Source organism: Sminthopsis crassicaudata, chromosome 3, assembly GCF_048593235.1.
Source record: "Sminthopsis crassicaudata isolate SCR6 chromosome 3, ASM4859323v1, whole genome shotgun sequence".
NCBI lineage: Eukaryota > Metazoa > Chordata > Mammalia > Dasyuromorphia > Dasyuridae > Sminthopsis > Sminthopsis crassicaudata.
In genome coordinates, this window is record NC_133619.1 from 415,707,182 (window position 1) to 415,724,782 (window position 17,601).

Consider the following 17,601-nt stretch of genomic DNA (forward strand, 5'->3'; position numbering starts at 1 on the left):
ATTTTTCACAATCATCAAGTGAAAAAATGTACCATGGGGAAAAAAAAAAAAAAAAACGAACATTAGGAGACACGGTTGGAAAAGTAGGGCAAAGCATCCAATACTACAGATGGCTTTTCTTTCTGCACCTGCAATTAGCAATTTGTTCCTTATTTATGAGAGCTGTGGGCCTATTACATAGGGAATCAGCTAGCTGCATGTCAATTAACTAATGCACATTGAGTTAGTAAAGCTAAAGGGCACCATTTATGGGGTCTGAGAAATTCTCAAAAAGCTCCAAATGGATTCACTTTCCTAATTTCATCATGCAAGTGTAATTCTGACCAATTTCATGGGATATTTTAAAGGCAAGATAATTTGGACAATAATTACTGTAGAACAGCCAAAAGAAATTTTATTTATTCTCTGGGAGTTATGGAGAATGCCTCACAATCCAACATAAAATACTCAATCTTGATGTTGAATAGCTCATAAAAATTAGGAGTTTTAAAAGATGTCTTACCTAATTATTCTATAAAGTGTTGAGCATGTAACCAATGATTTAGACAAAAAAGATTCAGTACCATTTCACTAATGTAGAGACATGCATATGTACATAACATTTTTATTTGTATAGTTAACAAATAATTTATGACATAAGGAAATAATTATTTGCTACTAAACTAAAATACACCTGAAACTACTGCTTCCACACCTATTTGTCAAATTTTTAAAATTATTTTTGTGAGTAAAATATAAACTACAATACCTGGATGGGTATAAGGCCTTCTTGTCTTTGAAGAGTTCACTGGCTTCCAGTTTCTCTTCATAGATAAGCTTCCTCTGATCTGTGAATTGGTCTCGGTATTTTTTACACTGAAAGGTATCACATGAAAGAGAAAAACAGACATGTTTTCTTACTATATTGTCAATCATATTTAAATAGCACGATAAGGTCATTTGAGCAACAAGTATAGAGATAAACAACATAATGAAGTTTTATTTTAAGATCAATACAGCAATAAAAACAGACACAGTGCCTTATTGAAGATCTTCTAAATTTTTAAGTTGCTCAACAGCTGCAAATTTGCATTGGTGGAGGGAGTTGTATCACTGGGAGTTCCCTTTGTTGCAGTTCAGTCATTTCAGTCATGTCTGACTCTGTGATCTCATTTGGGGTTTTCTTGGCAAAGATACTGGAGTAGTTTGCCATTTTTTTCTTCCAGTTTATTTGACAGATGATGAAACTGAGGCAGTGTTAAGTTACTTACCCAGGGTCACATAGTAAGCGTCTAAGGCAAAATTTCTCCCAGGCCCAGTGGCTACTATCTGCTACTCCACCTATCTGCTATAGGGAGTTCCCTATGTAGAAAAAATTAGAAATATTTCCTTCTCCTCTCCTCTCCAAAAATTCTTAGTCTTTTAGGGAAAAAAAAACTAATAAAATATAATTATTTCCCCCCATCAATATAATATAGTTGTTTTCGATATGCTAGACAAAGTCCTCTCTTTAGGCATGTACCATTCTAGGAGCACCATTTTCCCATTCTTAGGCTCAGCTCACTCACTTAGTCATCAGCATTCTCTCATCTTTCACCACTTATGTGGAATGGATGCTGCATGCAGACTCTGTACGTGATTGAGAGCTGCTAGGAATCCTGGGACCTAGAGCTGTGGCAATGCATATGGAAGACTAATTACATTTTAAGGTATACCAGTACACAGATGCCATCATATAGTTCAGAAAGAAAGAGACTAACATTAGCTTGATGGCTCTTGTTAAGTTCACATATGGAGCTAAGGACAGAGTTGGGAAGAGAAATCAGAAAGTCTGATTTTTAAAAAACATACTGTTCTAATTTTATTTATTCAGTTACTATCAGTGCACTAATAATAATAATAATCCACATATAGGGATTTACAATTCACAGCCTAGGTCCTAACAACCTAGGAAGCCCTAGGATCCATTCTCAAATAAAATGTGTACCAGATGTGTGATCTTGACCAAGTCCCTTAAGCTTCAGTGCTGCAGTTTCCTAATCTGTAAAATGAGAGGTGTTGAACCTGGTGATCTCTAAGCTTATAATCCTAGTGGAAAGTGACAAAGTATAGAATATGAAAAGATCATCAAGATTAACCAGTGTAACCCCACTTTTACATGTGATTTAATGGATTTACCCAAGGCAGGGATACCCAAGACTGGTAAATGTTTAACAACCGGCTCTTTGGGGAAAAAAAAAGTTTGAATAACAGTTTTAAGGTTAATTTACATTATTAACATTTTCTCCATCATTGCCTTATATCTCTATGTTCAACAAAACAAAAAAATCAAGCCCCTAATTTATAGCCTTTGCCAATTTCAAAGGTCTAAGTGAACACAATGGAAATTTAAGAGTTACATAAAAAGTGTATTGCTCAGTGAATAGAGCACTGAGCTTAAAATCTGGAAGACTAATCAGACACTACTTGTGCCACCTTGGACAAGTCTTTTAACCCTGTTGCCTCCGTTTCCTCATCTTTAAAATGGGCTGGAGAAGAAAATAGCAAACCAGTCCAATATCTTTGCTAAGAACCCCCAAATGAGGTGACAAAGAGTCAGACGCAAATGAAGTATCTCCACAACATTCTTGTATAAAATGCAGTAGCTTATGTATTTCACTTATTGCCTAAAGGCCTCTTCAAACAAACATTTCAGGTTCCTTCTTATTCCTTACCTATCTCTCACCTAAACTTAGTGGACCTTTCTTATATGAAATATATCATGTTGTCACATAAAATGCAGACCTGAAAAAAAGTAGTGTGGAAAGTGCTAGGACTGGAGTCAGCAGGTATAAGGTAAAACCTTAGTCTACTACTTCTGATCTGTGTGACCAACTTGGGAAAGTGTCAGTTTCGTTATCTAAAGAATGAGGGGGAGAGACCATATAGCCTCCGAGGTCCCTGCCAGCTCGACTTTTCTCTCCCAAGCACCAGATTATATAAAAATAGGCTTTCTGGATTAACTTTCTCCACTTGGGAGGAAATTTACATAAAATGCCAGGGACTTGAAAGTCTTCTTGCTTTTCTATAGCAGAGGTTTATAAATACTATGATGTGATTTTATACAATCTAAAAATCTTAAATGTGCCTTTCACGCCAATGGCTCTTAGTGGTCTGAAAATGCTTTGATTTGCTGATTTTGAAGTCCACATCATTCCTTCCTTCAGGCATATTCTTTGAAACAAAAGCAAGTAGAACAGAGAAGCTCTATCTATAATGTAGAATCCATTTCTCAGCTAAAAATAAAAAAAGGGGCAGGTTACAGCAAATGTATTTTTAAAAATGTCTAATGCATGCACTCCCTCATTTCATCGGAGTGTGGACAAGACCTCAGTTTGTAGGTTATGTGTTGTGTGTAAGGAATGAGTTGAGGGGTGAGGAGAAGTTCAGTACCTATAACCTCTCTGGGATGACCTCACTACTGTGGAAGATGCTTATCTGTACCTTTATAGATACTATCTGTATTTGTAATCATTATTTATAATCTATCTCTTGAAAAAAGTGCCTGGCCAGTAGACCACCGCCACAGACATCCTATGTTAGAGGCAGAAATGGAACCTGTTTTCTTGACTCCAAGATACTGTATTTACTACTAATAACTCTAATTCCTTACAAAAATAAATTTTAAGAATAACTTTCAGTTCTGAGAGTTGCAGAAGAAGCTTTAAAAGGCAGAAAAGGGAAAAAAAGTAACTCATGTCAACATTGGGTAGACTTTTGCTATCTCCATGATAATATTTAAAACAAGCTGTACATGACTTAGTTCAAGGAGATGATGCTTCATCCAGCTTTTCCACATTAACATGCATGAAGATGGTTAAAAAGAAACCATCCCTACCACCATCACCAGCAGAGGATTTCTTGCCATTAGCTAAAATATGTGACTCCAGGAGTTCCTACACTACTGCTGTGAGGTATTCCAGTGAATAAGCATCTAATAAATACTTTCATACAACAGGTATTATGCTAAATGCTTGGAATACAATGAAAGCTCCTTAGCCTCAACCATTTAACAAGGGGAGACAACATGAAAAAAAGTATTTACATTTGAGAGAAATTCTCAGGGAGAAGACACTAGGATTGGAAGTAAGGGGTAAGTTATAAAGTCCTGGGACTGTTCTCTGCCATTGTAGAAAGATTATTTCTTAAAAACATAATTTTATTATAAACTCAACAGAAAGTCAAATGCTCTGAAAGTGACAGCACATGGTACCCTACCCTCCACAAATGGAAAATCCTTTTTAGTTCTTTGTGAGTAGAATCCAAGAAGAGGTAAGGTCTTGCTGGCCAATTTTTGTCTATTGGGGATAAAGAAGGCATCTTATTTTTCATTTCCAAGAAGTATTTCTGCACCTGTATTGAATTTAAAATGAGAGATTAGCTTATTTGCATTAACCGAAAAAATGCATAGTTTCACATATAAAACACTGACAAATCTCTATATAGTATTTTAGATTTTGTTTGCTTACTTTCTGCTGAAATTCTTTGAGCCTTCCTTTAAGCTTTTCTAAATAAGCATTTTAAGCATCCTTTACCAACTGTTAAGGATCATTAAGGAAAGAAATGGAGCTCTTGGCTGTTTCTTGGTGATAGAGTGACAGAAAAACTAAAACTATAGTACAAATCCAGCCTTCGACACTTACTGGTTGTATGACCTTGTACAAAGCACTTCACTTCATTGTTTGCCTTAGTTTCCTCAACTGTAAAATAGGATAATAACAGCATGTATCCTGCAGAGCAGTTTACAAAGTGCTCAATTAGCATATTGTCTGGCACATAGAATGTGATTATATATAAAGGTTTATTTTCTTGCCTTCCTCCTGCACCTTCTGTATAGCCACACAGACCCCCTCCTTTCATTTGTTTATCCCCTCACACCCTCACCTTTGTTTTTCAACCCTTTAGCTTATTAAGTTCTATTAGAGCTAGTGTGTTATCATGTAAATTTTTATACATATGCATGTCTCTTGATATAACAGCTCATAGAGAATAGAGATTATCTCATTTTTTATCTTTGTATCATCAGAATCTAGTCAGTTGGTCACTCAACTTTCTTACTACGTTCCAGATATTACACTTTGAGGTTGCAACATAAAGACAGGCAAAAATATGTCCATGCATCAGAGTGGGGAGATCACAGTCCAACAGGGGAGAAAACATGAAAATATAAACTATATATAGAGTAGATGAGGAAAAGGCACCAGCTACTGGAGGGCCTGGAGAAATCTTACAATAGAAGACAGGATTTGGGAGGAGTCTATAAGAAAGCCAGAACTCAAAGGTGTGGTAGAAGATTGTTCTGGGTGTGGTCTAAGATAAAGGTTCATGGACGAGAGATGGAGTGTTGTGTATGAGGAACTGAAAGTCAACTGTAGAGTGGAGGATGAGGAATTAGTGTAAGAAAACTGGAAATGCTATGTTTTTAAAAAATACATTTTCACATATATATTTATACTTATGCTTTAGAAAGAGAAAATACACATGGGTTGAAATCTGTATTAGTAGGGCAAAGTTACTCTCTGTATAGAAGAGGTACTTAATCTAGGGTCCAAGAAGTTGATATATTTTATTTTCTGCTTTTCAAGATATTATTCTGAGAAGGAAGACATGGACATCGGGCTGCCACGGAGCTTTAGGACACAAGGGAATATTTGCTCCATTTGCACTCTGTCAGAGAGTTTCCATAACAGTGGTGTACACTTTGGGTGAATATTTGCCTGTTTTTTGCCTCTTTTTATATTGATGATAAGAAGATGGCTGAACAATGTTATTTCTGTTTCTGAGTCTACTAGTGAATATTTACAAGATCTTAACATTTACATATTGGAACAAAGCCTTTAAGATGGTGCTTTTCTCTTATCCAGTCAAATGCCTTTTTGGAATCTACAGTGATAAACACAGCTGAAGTTCATTATCTGCATCTTTTAGTCAGCTGTGTGACTGAAGTGGGTGATCATGTCCAAAGAATTCATCACGGAGTGGCTGATCTTCTGGTGGTAAATCTCTCCATAATCTTGGTAGGCTGGTATTTGGACCACAGACAAAAGTCCTTGTAGGATTCTAAGTCAGCAAATAATGTCCTAAAACTAGAAATTTCTTTTACAGATTTGCAAGCTGAGCACTGACACAAATGTCTCTGTGCTTCTTCAGACCAAAAAGCACTCTCAGAGCCATCTAGTCCAATCTATCTGAGGGAAAAAAGTGCTCTCTACAACAGACTCCACTGAGTGGTCATCTAGCCTTAGCTTACAGATCTCATAAAATTAAGAAAGAATCTACTAAATTATAAAAAACAAACAAACATAACAAAAAAAAAGCCTCATTCCACTTTTGAAGAGTTATAATTCTTTGGAAATTTATCCTTACAGTAATCAAGATTATCTCTCTCTGCTACTCTTCCATTTTTCATAGTTCTGATATCTGGGACTAAGCTGAAAAAAACATAATGGGTCTTTCATGTGGACAGTCTTTCAAACACCTAAAGGTAGCTATGGTATCCCCCTACCATGCCAAGTCCCTTGTTCTTGGGCCCAATCTCCCTAATTCCTTCAATTGATTCTCAAGGGCCATGATTTTAAGGCCTTTTGCCATTCTACCTATCCTTTTCTAGATATTGTCAGGTTTATCAAGGACTGTCCTAAATGACTATCGGACCAGGATAGAACCCACCTCCCAGTCTTACAAACTTATGTAACTCTTAATAAACTCCAAGTCTGATCCACTCCCCGCCCACCATATCAACCTGCACAAATAGTTAAAAAAAAAAAAGGGAATAAAAATTTTTATATAGCATCTATTTTGTGTCAGGCTCTTATGATAAAAACTTGCAATTATTATCTCATTTGAGCCTTATATCAATCTTGTGGTATATTATCATTCCTATTTTACAATTAAGGAGTTTAATTTCACTAGGCCAAGTTTGAACTAACATTTTAGCCTAAGATCTTCTGGATTCTGATTGACATCCAATGTTAGTTATCTTTTCATGACTTACAAATTTAATAAGCAAATAAAACCAAGATCTTTCTTCCATGTTACTATTGAAAGTATCAAACAGGGCAAGAATATATCTGAGGCACATGATAACATGAAATTATTAATGACTTCTCATTTAACCATTCCTAAATCTAACTATACTATACTCTGACCTGAAGAGTATTATCGAAAACTATTATAACTCAAATTGGGACTGGCTACTATACTGTTTACTCCCCCAAACAAACTTTATTTTTCTATTCATATTATTTAACATTTATATAATAGTCTTAATAAGACATAAACAAAGTATAAGTGGTTTAAACTTACGATTCTCTGAAGTGTAAACTCATAAATTTTCTTGCCAGCATTGGCTCGGAAGAATTTCCGGTATTCTCTACGTACCTTAAAAGAAAAGATTAGGATGATTTAAGTAGATTAAGTTCTGGCATTTCTTCATAAAAGGTAGTATTTTTCTACTTAAGAGAAAAATATTAGAAAAGTGAATTTACAGACATGCTTTCCAGAAATAACCAAAATAATTCAAGCATACTTTAAAAAAGTGATAATTAGGTAAGACAAAAAGTGAGGGGGAGGGGAGAGTTAGAAAAGATGCCAAGACGTAATACTTGATTTTTTTCAAGAGTTCTGGAGTTGTTTTTTTTTTTTTTTTTTAAAGATCCTGATTAACTTTTTAAGAGTACAGCATTTAAAAAAATAAACTCTTAAAATTAAATACATATTTCAAAAAATACACGTAATTATATTTTAATATAACTATTCTCTAAAAGAAAAATGAATACTAAAGAACCACTTAGAACAGATTAATAATATTTAAATTCCAAAAGATATACAAAGTGACAAGATAATCAGAACTTATGATCCTACCTAGAACTAAATTTTGATAAAGTGAATATAAATATTTAAACATATTATATATATAAAACTCTTATAGCTATACTATTATTATCTACTATAAAAGAAGTTAAATTATCTAACAAAAAAGAAAAATTTTTCCTTTGATGTTCATCATCATATTAAAATAAATCCAAGAATCAATATTTAGCTATCAAAACTTTGGCTTCTTCAAAAAAATAACTAAAGAGAGAGAGAGTTCCCTTTGCATTTTTAAAATAAAAACAGTACAAGTCCAAAGTTTCAAGCTCTAACCAAGAGCCAAATACATTTCCTTTACATTTTAAAATTACCTCTTCTTTTTTAGATCCTAAGTGATTAATAATCATTATTTCTCCTGGGTAACAATTATCAGATTAATAGAATATTTTAACTTACATTCTACAATCATTTCTGGCTACAAGAAAAAAAAGAATAAAACTGACCAATTCTCAAATCCAAAGACTACTTAAACTATCTTCACTAAAATACATTTTATATAAATGGACAAGGGACATATGTTTGGTTTAAAAAAAGGAGAACGCCATCATAACATAGCTCATTGGTTCCTCATGTTAGATAATAGCATATGCAAAACCATTGTCCTTTAAAGAAAAAAAGCCTTACTTAAGGCCTACTGGAATCTGTTAAACTTGCAAAATGGCATAACTCTAAAATTGGATCCAATTTGAAAAATTCAGTAAATACTGACTTGACTCCTATCAGGGCTTCTAATATACTTTGAAATTTATTTCCAAGTGATACTAATTAAAGTAGCAAATCAACCCATAACATAAAATACTACTCATAAGTTTTTTGTAACTTACTCTGTATAAAATTCTTGAATTTGAAACATATAGCTCATATTTCTTAAGCAACAACTATTTTAAAATGGGAAAACTGATTTATTTTTTAGCTGTTATTTTTAATATTTCCACAATGCTAGGTAAAAATGAATTAAACTATTCAGACAAAGCAGTGAATCATTTAATGGTAATTAGGAATGATTACACCTGTGATTTACTTATTTTAAAAATACTGAATCCTCAGCATAAAAAAAAAAGGCAAATTACTACATATAGATAAGATAAAAAAACAAATAAAAGGTTTAGTAAATTACTGAAAAACAAAATGATCACATGGTACATTTCTTGAGAACAAAGCTGAAAAGGTGACATTTGTCAAAGTTTTTCTTTTCTTTCTTTAAAAATTGTTGGCTTAAGCACACAGTGTTATCTACAATAAGATATTTTGTCAATTCTCCCTAGCTAATTCCTCTATTTTTAAAATTTCAGATACATTAATTAAAATGGTAATCTGCTAAAATCTTATAAATGGAACTAGTGATCAGAATTAGATTCTTCATAGATCATCTATCACCTGGCTGTCTGCTACACAACTAGCTCCTTTTTTTCATTCATAAACTTCTCTTATAAAGTTACTTCTGGCATTTTTTTTTTAACATAAACTTTTTCTTGTTGATATTTTGACATGACATAATCATATCTTCCATGTATGTGTGTATCCTGATGGGTAATTCTCCATTTTAAATTATTTAAAGTCTATGCTGTTTCATGATTTGTATTCATGCAGAATTATTAGAGGAATACTGTGGATAAAAAAAGGGCTATTGGTTCTAGGAAATGTTTGAGTATGATTTCCTAAGGCTAATTTTTCTCTTCTTCTCAAATTCTAGGTCTGGCTTAAAGCCTAAGACATATATATTGGCCACAGGCATTCCTAATCTACTTGCTTTTTTCCTGGAGAGTAAGTTGGATTAAACTCTTTAGAGTGATGATGTATCTCCTTGAAGAGGGTCAGCAATGTTTCAGGGCTTAACTACTCCACTGGCATTCCCACCTATGCAAAAAAATAGCCATTTAGAATACCTCTGCATCTATAGGAAATATCTCTTTTATTGATACTTGATGATGAAACTCTGCCAGGAGACTGGTAAACAATTCTGAGAAGGATAACACTATCTCCCTGTTTTAAACCTTATTTGGCATTCAAAATTAGAGGAACAAAGTTATTTTGGTAGTTATAGATTTCAACAAAGCCTGAACAATTTTGAAACACATCTCAAGAAGGGGAAAAAATCTTTTAAAATGCCCCAGAGTGGATCATTTGGAAAGTTTTCTAAAGTCTAAAGCATATTTAGTTTGTACACCATGATTCTAATGCCATAACACTTGCTTTAAAGCAAACGCATTTTCTGAATTTAGTGTCCTGATTTAAAGTGAGAGGTCCATTAGCCAAGCCTCCAGGGCAAACACAGATTGCCTTTCTTTCATCTAAATGTAGAAATGTAGTGAAGCATGATTTGAATTACATTTTGAACTTGCTCTCTGATGGGTGTTTTAGGAAAAGCTGTGTTTGGGGGATTCTCTTTCTATAAATCTTAAGGCATTAAAATTAAGACTGATAAAAGGAACAGAGGAAATACTATTAAAAGATATCAACTTATTTAATAGAACTGAATCAATGTTAGAAGTTTGATGAAACAAAAATGTCTCTAAAGATCATTCTAAAATATGTCACTTAAAGAGATTATCAAAACATTTATTAAAATTGGAAAATCATTTACATGGCTTATGCCCCCCAAAAGAAAAAAAAAAATAAAACTGGAGTTTAAAAGATAATGCAGATCAATAGCAAGCACAAAAACAAAAAATTGACAAAAAAAACAGTTGATGATGTTAGTAGGTGCCACGCTTTACTGAGTTGATTGTTGAGGAGTGTTTGAGAAAGTACCTTCAGTCCAAGCCAGTAAGCCCAAATGACAGCAACTGCATGCTTACGCCTAGCCTCTTCCTTCAAGCGTTTCAATTCCCTTCGAGCCTAAAAGGTTTAGATAGTGAATAAAAGAGACAGCCCAATGCAGATAGCACAATGTCCAGAAAAAAGCACTCCCAAATAGAATAGCTGATTTTTGAATAAAGGTTGCAGAATGATGGAAGAATAGGATATGACTATTTAAACCCAAAGAATGAATGTGAAAATGGTGCAAAGATCACTAGTATTTTTAATGGAACAAGATTCTTCACGAGTCCACTTGGGGTATATGAGGCCAGAGAATGGCCACATTCTACCACTCTTCCTTTTTCCTTTTCGTCTTGTGCCTTCCCTCTTTTCTTTCCTTCCTTTTTTCCTTTCTTTTTTACTCTTTTACATTCCTTACACAATTAACCCTTAAAACATTAAGGACACATAGAACTAAAGAAGCCATATGCCTTTGGTTTTATTAATTAAAAAGTAATATTTTTAAAAGGAAGTACTCTTAACAGTGACTACAAAAGGGGAAAGTACAAATAAAGGTTGTTTCCCTGAAGACTGACCTTTATATTTAAAAATTATATTGTATTAATTAAGAATAATAATCTGAATATTCTTGATGAGAATTTATATTATTGCTATTATAGCTAAGTACAAAAGGAAATATAGTGAAATGAACTTCAAACCTCAATGAGTTTGGAAAAAGAAAAAAATGAAGAAATTGCCCAGTTTTAAAGTTAATCATAAAGTCAATTTAAAATTAATTTTAAGTATTTATTGTATCAGAAAAGAAAACAATGTTTTAATGACTGCATGGAAGACAATATTGGAAATTTTTCTACCTTTAATTCAGGTACTTCATTGAACTTGTACACAAAAGAGTGAATTTTACTTTCTCCTTTTAAAAGTTCATGAGATTTCTATTTTAGTTGCTTGGGAAAGGTTCAACTATTAGATTTATTTATGTTAAACCTTCAATAAGAACAATTTTTTTTCAATAATATGGCTATAGCCATGTACTGACACTAGTCATAATTTTCACATAAAATGAATGGTTGGTGTGTTTCTGACTATGTGTACATCTCAAAAGAGATAGATATAATCAGATTGCTTTCTATCTTGGGTGGAGAAGGGAAAACAGAGGGAGAAAAATTTGGAACAAAAAGTTTTGCAAAGATGAATGTTGAAAACTATCTGCATGTATTTGAGGAAAAAATACTATATAAAAGAAAAAAGGAAGTAGAGTTGTGTGATTCAAGTATAGAATCATGTAGTTCACGCTAGATTATAGGTCTCAAATAACTACAGTTCCAATTACAGATGGAATTTTGAGAAACATTTCTTTGACTCAAAAATAGATGAAAATAACTTTGATTTACATGAAGAAATACTTCATGTCATGTCATGAAATTCTAAAACTAAACTAAGTAAACTGTGCCAACTGGGCTGAGACATTATCTTGATATATGGAGTTCTGCCATGCCCTGTCCCCATTCTAACTTCCATTTATGTGTTGTGTTGTCTGTAATTATTTGAATTAAAAGTCCATGAATATAGGGGGCTGTCTTACTTTTATTTGTATCCCAAGTGATTACATGAAGTCTTATACGTAGTATACGTTTAATAAATGTCCTACTGATGCATCTATAATATAATAGGGTGCATGTAAATCTACTTTAGATAACTTTGAGCTCTTTGTATGACTTTTCTCATTAAAATTGCAGTGATAGTAGTAATAAAATTTATATTGTAGAGCATTTGAAAGTTTGTGTTAGATGTAGGCTTTGAATCAGGGTCTTCCTATGTCCAATGCTTTATTCATCAGATCTGAGATACCTCAGAAGGGCCAGAGCAACAATTTTAACTTTAAAAAAGAATCCAAATTTTGAGCAAAGAGACTTTTAGTTGTTTAAAGTAATAGAAATATCTAAAATATTGCTCCCTGGAGTATTTTCAGTGTTCACACAGCCTACATCTCTAGCCTGGGGATTAACAAGAGTATTTCAGGAGGACTTTGTTTCTGAAAACAAACAGCTGATGCTGAAATTCCGGGGATTCTTTGGGGGCCATAAGACTAGTTTTGCATGGAAACAGCATTCTGTTTAAACTCAGATGATAAAATTTTATATTCGTAATGTTTCCTACCTCATAGCTGATAGTCGCCTCATAGGCCTGATAAATGAATTTCATTTTTAAACTTCTCTTAAACATATGTGCTTTTTAAAGTGTTTTTTTTAAAAGCATTCCCATTGTAAAGAGATTGCATGAGATACAATCCATATTTAAAAAGCAAATTACCATAGAAAGTTACACATAATGGCAAATAGCCAAGGGAAACATGCATGCTCCATTTTAGTTCAAACAATTTAAAAATCTACTCTTTTAAATTTATAACATGGTTTTAATTCTACACTAGCAACTCATTAGTAAGCCATTAGTACTATTTGCCTGGACATGCTTGAGTTTACTACAAACACTAATGACATTAAAAATCTTTTTGTGGCATCAAATGCATGCACCAATATTAGCCAACTTTAATATTAGTCATTAATCCTCTCTATATGCTATTGAATAAGGTTGGGGACCATTAGGTCACAGAAGGGAGTGATGGGATGTGTGCGTGAAGTACCTTAAGTCCAAGCCAGTAAGCCCAAATAACAGCAATAGCATGTTTATTCCTAGCCTCCTCCTTCAGTCGTCTCAGTTCCCTTCGCGCCTGTGGTGTATTTGAAAAGGAGTTATAGAAAAGTTTAAGGCAGAAATGGTTACTGCTGGTTCCCAATGGAGAAAGAAAAAAAAGAGAGAGAGAAACGAGTCAGTATAAAACAGTTAACTTGAAAGCATGTGCTGCTGTTCCACGCCCAAACTGTTGAAAAACAAGCAAGCAGCAAAAAGGAAAATAAATGCAAGTTTGGGGAGTGTGAGCAAGTGATGTATTTATCCGTTCTTTATTAGAGAGGGACCACAATTCTGCTCCCATGTCTCTCCCCAAATTGCTGGCTCTGCCTACCTGTGTACCATGCCAAAAAGCAGCAATGGTGGTAACAGCTTCCTGACAGCGCTTCTCATGTTTTAATTCACGCAGAATCTTTCGAGCCTATGGTGAATCAAAAGGGGAAAAAAAAAAATTAAAACAGATTATCTCCCATCCCATTTAAAACTTAAACTGTTTGCCTTAGTTTACTCAAATGAAAAGTGAGGATAAAAACAGTACCCATCTCCCAGGACTGTTGTGAAGATCAAATAAGATAATATTTGTAAAAAAAAGTGCTCACTGCAGTGTCGGGCACCTAGGAGGTGCAATATAGTTACTTTTAAAATAAAGATAATTTTTAAAAAATTCAAGACATCACAATGACCATCCATCCCTTCTCCTTTAGCAACCACAAAGATGAGATGGGAAAAAAATCCCACCTCCTTGTAGAGAGAAGAAAGGGAGGATGAATTCAGAAACATCATATATACTATCAAGATTCCATTGATGTGTTTCTCAGTTTTAATCTAAACAGTTTCCTTCCTTTTTATTTTTTGTTAAAAAGGATGACTTTCTGGGTGGGGATGTGAGAGAAAGGACTATGTTCAGAAATTCAGATGATGGGAAAATGATAGGTACCAATAAAAGCACTTTTAAAAATTAATTCTATTTTTCAAAAGCTTATTTTTAGGAGAACTAATGTTATTTCACCACCATTAGAATTTTATGAGAGTTGAAAAATGCATTGGCCAAGCCTTTACAACAACCCTGTGAGGAAAGAAGTCCCCAAGTGTTCTAATTCTATTTTAAAAATGATTAACCAGAAATGAATTGATTTGTCTCTGGTCATTCAACCAGTAATTCCACACCAAGATATCTTTGTGTCCAGTCTTCTTTCTATTATATCTCATTGCTCCTACTCCAGGGCAGACCAGAAGAACCTGACACTCATAAATGGCAAAAACAACACTTAAGAGAAGGATCTGCATCTACTCTATGGTGAAAGAGTGATTCTCAGAATGTGGTTTAAGGGATACTAGTTGTCCTGTGGGTGGTTGGGAGTGTGATCCCATTTAGCAATGATGTATAAAATATAATGTGTCTGTGTCTCAATTTCTGGCATGACCAACTTAAGAGTATTTTATGCAGACCAGAAACAACATCACCGACTCACTGATGTCGTGGAAAAAAACAATGCGCTTCCTCCTGACAGATCTGGGTGTCTTATTGCTGGCTGTGATAATGGTAACTAAGAGCAGCATCTGTCCCAGCTATACACTGTTCAGATCGAAGGACTGAAGTATGACAATCACTTGAGTAGGGAAAGGAAGTTTTGACTAGCTTTGTCCTTAACATATCAGATAAACTCAAACCACTGCAACTTTTAGACAGATCATGTAAAAAAAAGGAAGAATAACCACCAGTTTGCATGAAAGGGATATCTCCTTTGTCTGATGTCCCTCTACTAAAATAAACAAAAAATTTGCTTGTATAGCACAAAGAACAAAGAATTTGGCAGAGGTTGGGTAAAAGCATGATGTTCATCCAGAAAATTGCTGAAAGCCAAGGCTGGGCTGATATACACAAAAAAGGGAGCTGGAGTCTTGGGGAATAGGCTAAGGAAAGAAAGATGGATAAATGTGGTTATCAAGTAGGAACAGAAATTATCATTGGAATGAATAAATCAGACCAAACTGGATGAATACTGGGGTCAATCAATGGTGATAGAATCCCAGATTTAGGAATGATGGTAGGAAGGAACTATATTATATTATTATTTGGACTCAAATTCCACTTTGGCATTTGCTACAATGAAGGGTGTTTTGCTTTCAGGATAATCAACGGTAGCAGTCCCTTACAAAGGTCACTCATTCCCAAGGCCTACAGAAATTCCACCACTTTGAAGATGGCCTCAGAGCTTTGAGCCATTATCAAAAAGTTTTATCCATACCTGAACCAGGGTATTCTGGGTAAGAACAATGAACAAATAACAGCCTAAAGTATCTTGGAACAAGGACATTAGAATAGCCCTGGAATTTGGTAGGAAAGAAATAAAAGCAGGCAAATGTTCAATGATTCCTCTAGAACTGATCTGGACTCAGAACATATCACTCTATGATAATTCAGGCATCCTTGATTGGAGAGTGAAGACAGAAGAAAGGAAAAAATGGAGGTGCCCCACAACCTGGCAGGATTTAAGGGCATCGGAGTAAGGCCTTCTCCACTACAGGTGTCAAACATGCCCCAGCATAGCCAGAATCAGGTTAAAATATAATTGAGAAATATTTAACTAACTAAATAAAAATATAATAAAACAACAACAATTTTCAAAATTAAGACAATGTGGCCCTACTGCTGAGAAATTTAGCTTCCCAGGGTAATTTTTTTCTATCACTGACTCTATCCAAGTCTTTCTCAGAAAACAAAGAGTGAATCTGGTATGAAGGTCACCAGCTTGATTAAGATAGTAGAGTTGAGAATAAGGAGACTTCCTCCTCCTCAACAAATTCTAGGGATCCATCATAAAGAGTGTAAAGATTCCAAACAAGGAAATCACATTCCAGTCAAATTCACCTTCCATCCTCGAATGAAAGACTGTATCACAATGGCAGAACTCTTTATCTGTTGATATTTCTTTTGTTGCTGCAGGTGAAAAAGAAAAAAAGGATATTAGTTCTACTTACAGATCCATGAAATATATAAGCTTTAGGGCTAAACAAAAGCAAATATTGATTCTTGGGATGGAGAAAAAGATGAAAGAAAATGAGTTCCTCTATCTTCTCTGACTTCAGATTACTTGCTGTCTCCTCTTCCCTTTATACCTCTTCCTCTATGTGCAGCAGTAATGATGGAACTGCCAGTCATAATCAAACTGAAAGATAGGTAGAGGGTACCAATCACGCTAAATCCAATGGCCTTTTCTTTATCTTCACATCTTCTCTGATTTCTCTTCTTTGCAGCATTTGATACTATTGCTCACCTGTCTCTCCTGGATAATCTCTCCTTTGGTTTCAGTAAGTAGAAGACACTTTTCCCAGTTCTCCTACCTGTCTTTCTGCTCCTTCTGAATCTACTATGTTAAGCATCAAGTATCTCCTATTTACCAGGCACAGATGTCCCCTGAAGATCTTTTTTTCCTCTCTCATTTTATACACCCCCTCTTAATGATATAATTAGTTCCTACAGCATGAATTATCATCTAGACATGGCTTCCACAGTTAATATTCAGCTCTAATCTCTCTTCCACTCCAGTCCTACATCACCATCTGCCTACCTGGTGGATAGTTTTACCTCATAAACATTTCAAAGGAGAATTCTTTGCCTTAAACCTAGGAAATATTCAGATTTGACAGCTCAGAATAATCTTTTGATTTTTTTTCCTGTCCTCACCAGTCATATAGCCAATTAGTTCTCAAGACTTAATAATTCTATACCCTCAGGATCTCTCTCACCCATTTTATAAAATGAATTAAAAGTTTATCCCATAAATCTGATTTATTAGATAAGTGAAAATTATTTCAGAATATTATCCCAAATAAAAATAACAGCCACAACAGAAGGAAAAATATCTAGTACAATAATTAGATTAGATGAGTAATTTTATGTTTAGTAATGAAATGGGATCATGGGTCCATGGAAAAATTTAGTTTCTCCTTGGAAAATGGGCCATTCTTAGCACTTAAAATCCTAAAAGATTAATCTTACTTAGATATCCAACTACCACCACAATTAATAATACAACAGCCATAATATTATTGTGTGTTCTAATTTTCATCTCTAGTTATGATTTCAACTAGGAAATAATACTATAGGCCTACACTGTTATTATCTCAAATAAATACAAAGCACAGCATTATAATTTTTAATCCAGTCAAGTGGAACTAGAGTTCTCCCCAGTGGGAAATCCATTAAAGCAGGATCATCTAGTAATAATGAAACCAAACAATACATCTTTTAAGAAAATG

At 34.2% G+C, this 17,601-nt stretch overlaps 1 protein-coding gene across 4 annotated transcripts in view; it reads right to left on the reverse strand.

The window, feature by feature from the left end:
- Window positions 1–17,601, reverse strand: part of MYO1B (myosin IB) — a 204,809-nt gene that overhangs the window by 11,499 nt on the left and 175,709 nt on the right. For 2 of the 4 annotated variants that reach the window (XM_074302825.1, XM_074302827.1), the window contains exons 21-27: window positions 16,211–16,279; window positions 13,673–13,759; window positions 13,292–13,378; window positions 10,642–10,728; window positions 7,324–7,398; window positions 4,237–4,371; window positions 749–855 (exon numbers count right to left, since the gene is read on the reverse strand). In XM_074302825.1, coding sequence (XP_074158926.1) covers window positions 749–855; window positions 4,237–4,371; window positions 7,324–7,398; window positions 10,642–10,728; window positions 13,292–13,378; window positions 13,673–13,759; window positions 16,211–16,279 — 647 coding nt within the window. The remainder of the gene's footprint in view (window positions 1–748; window positions 856–4,236; window positions 4,372–7,323; window positions 7,399–10,641; window positions 10,729–13,291; window positions 13,379–13,672; window positions 13,760–16,210; window positions 16,280–17,601) is intronic. The other 2 variants (XM_074302826.1, XM_074302829.1) reach the window with 2 other exon arrangements.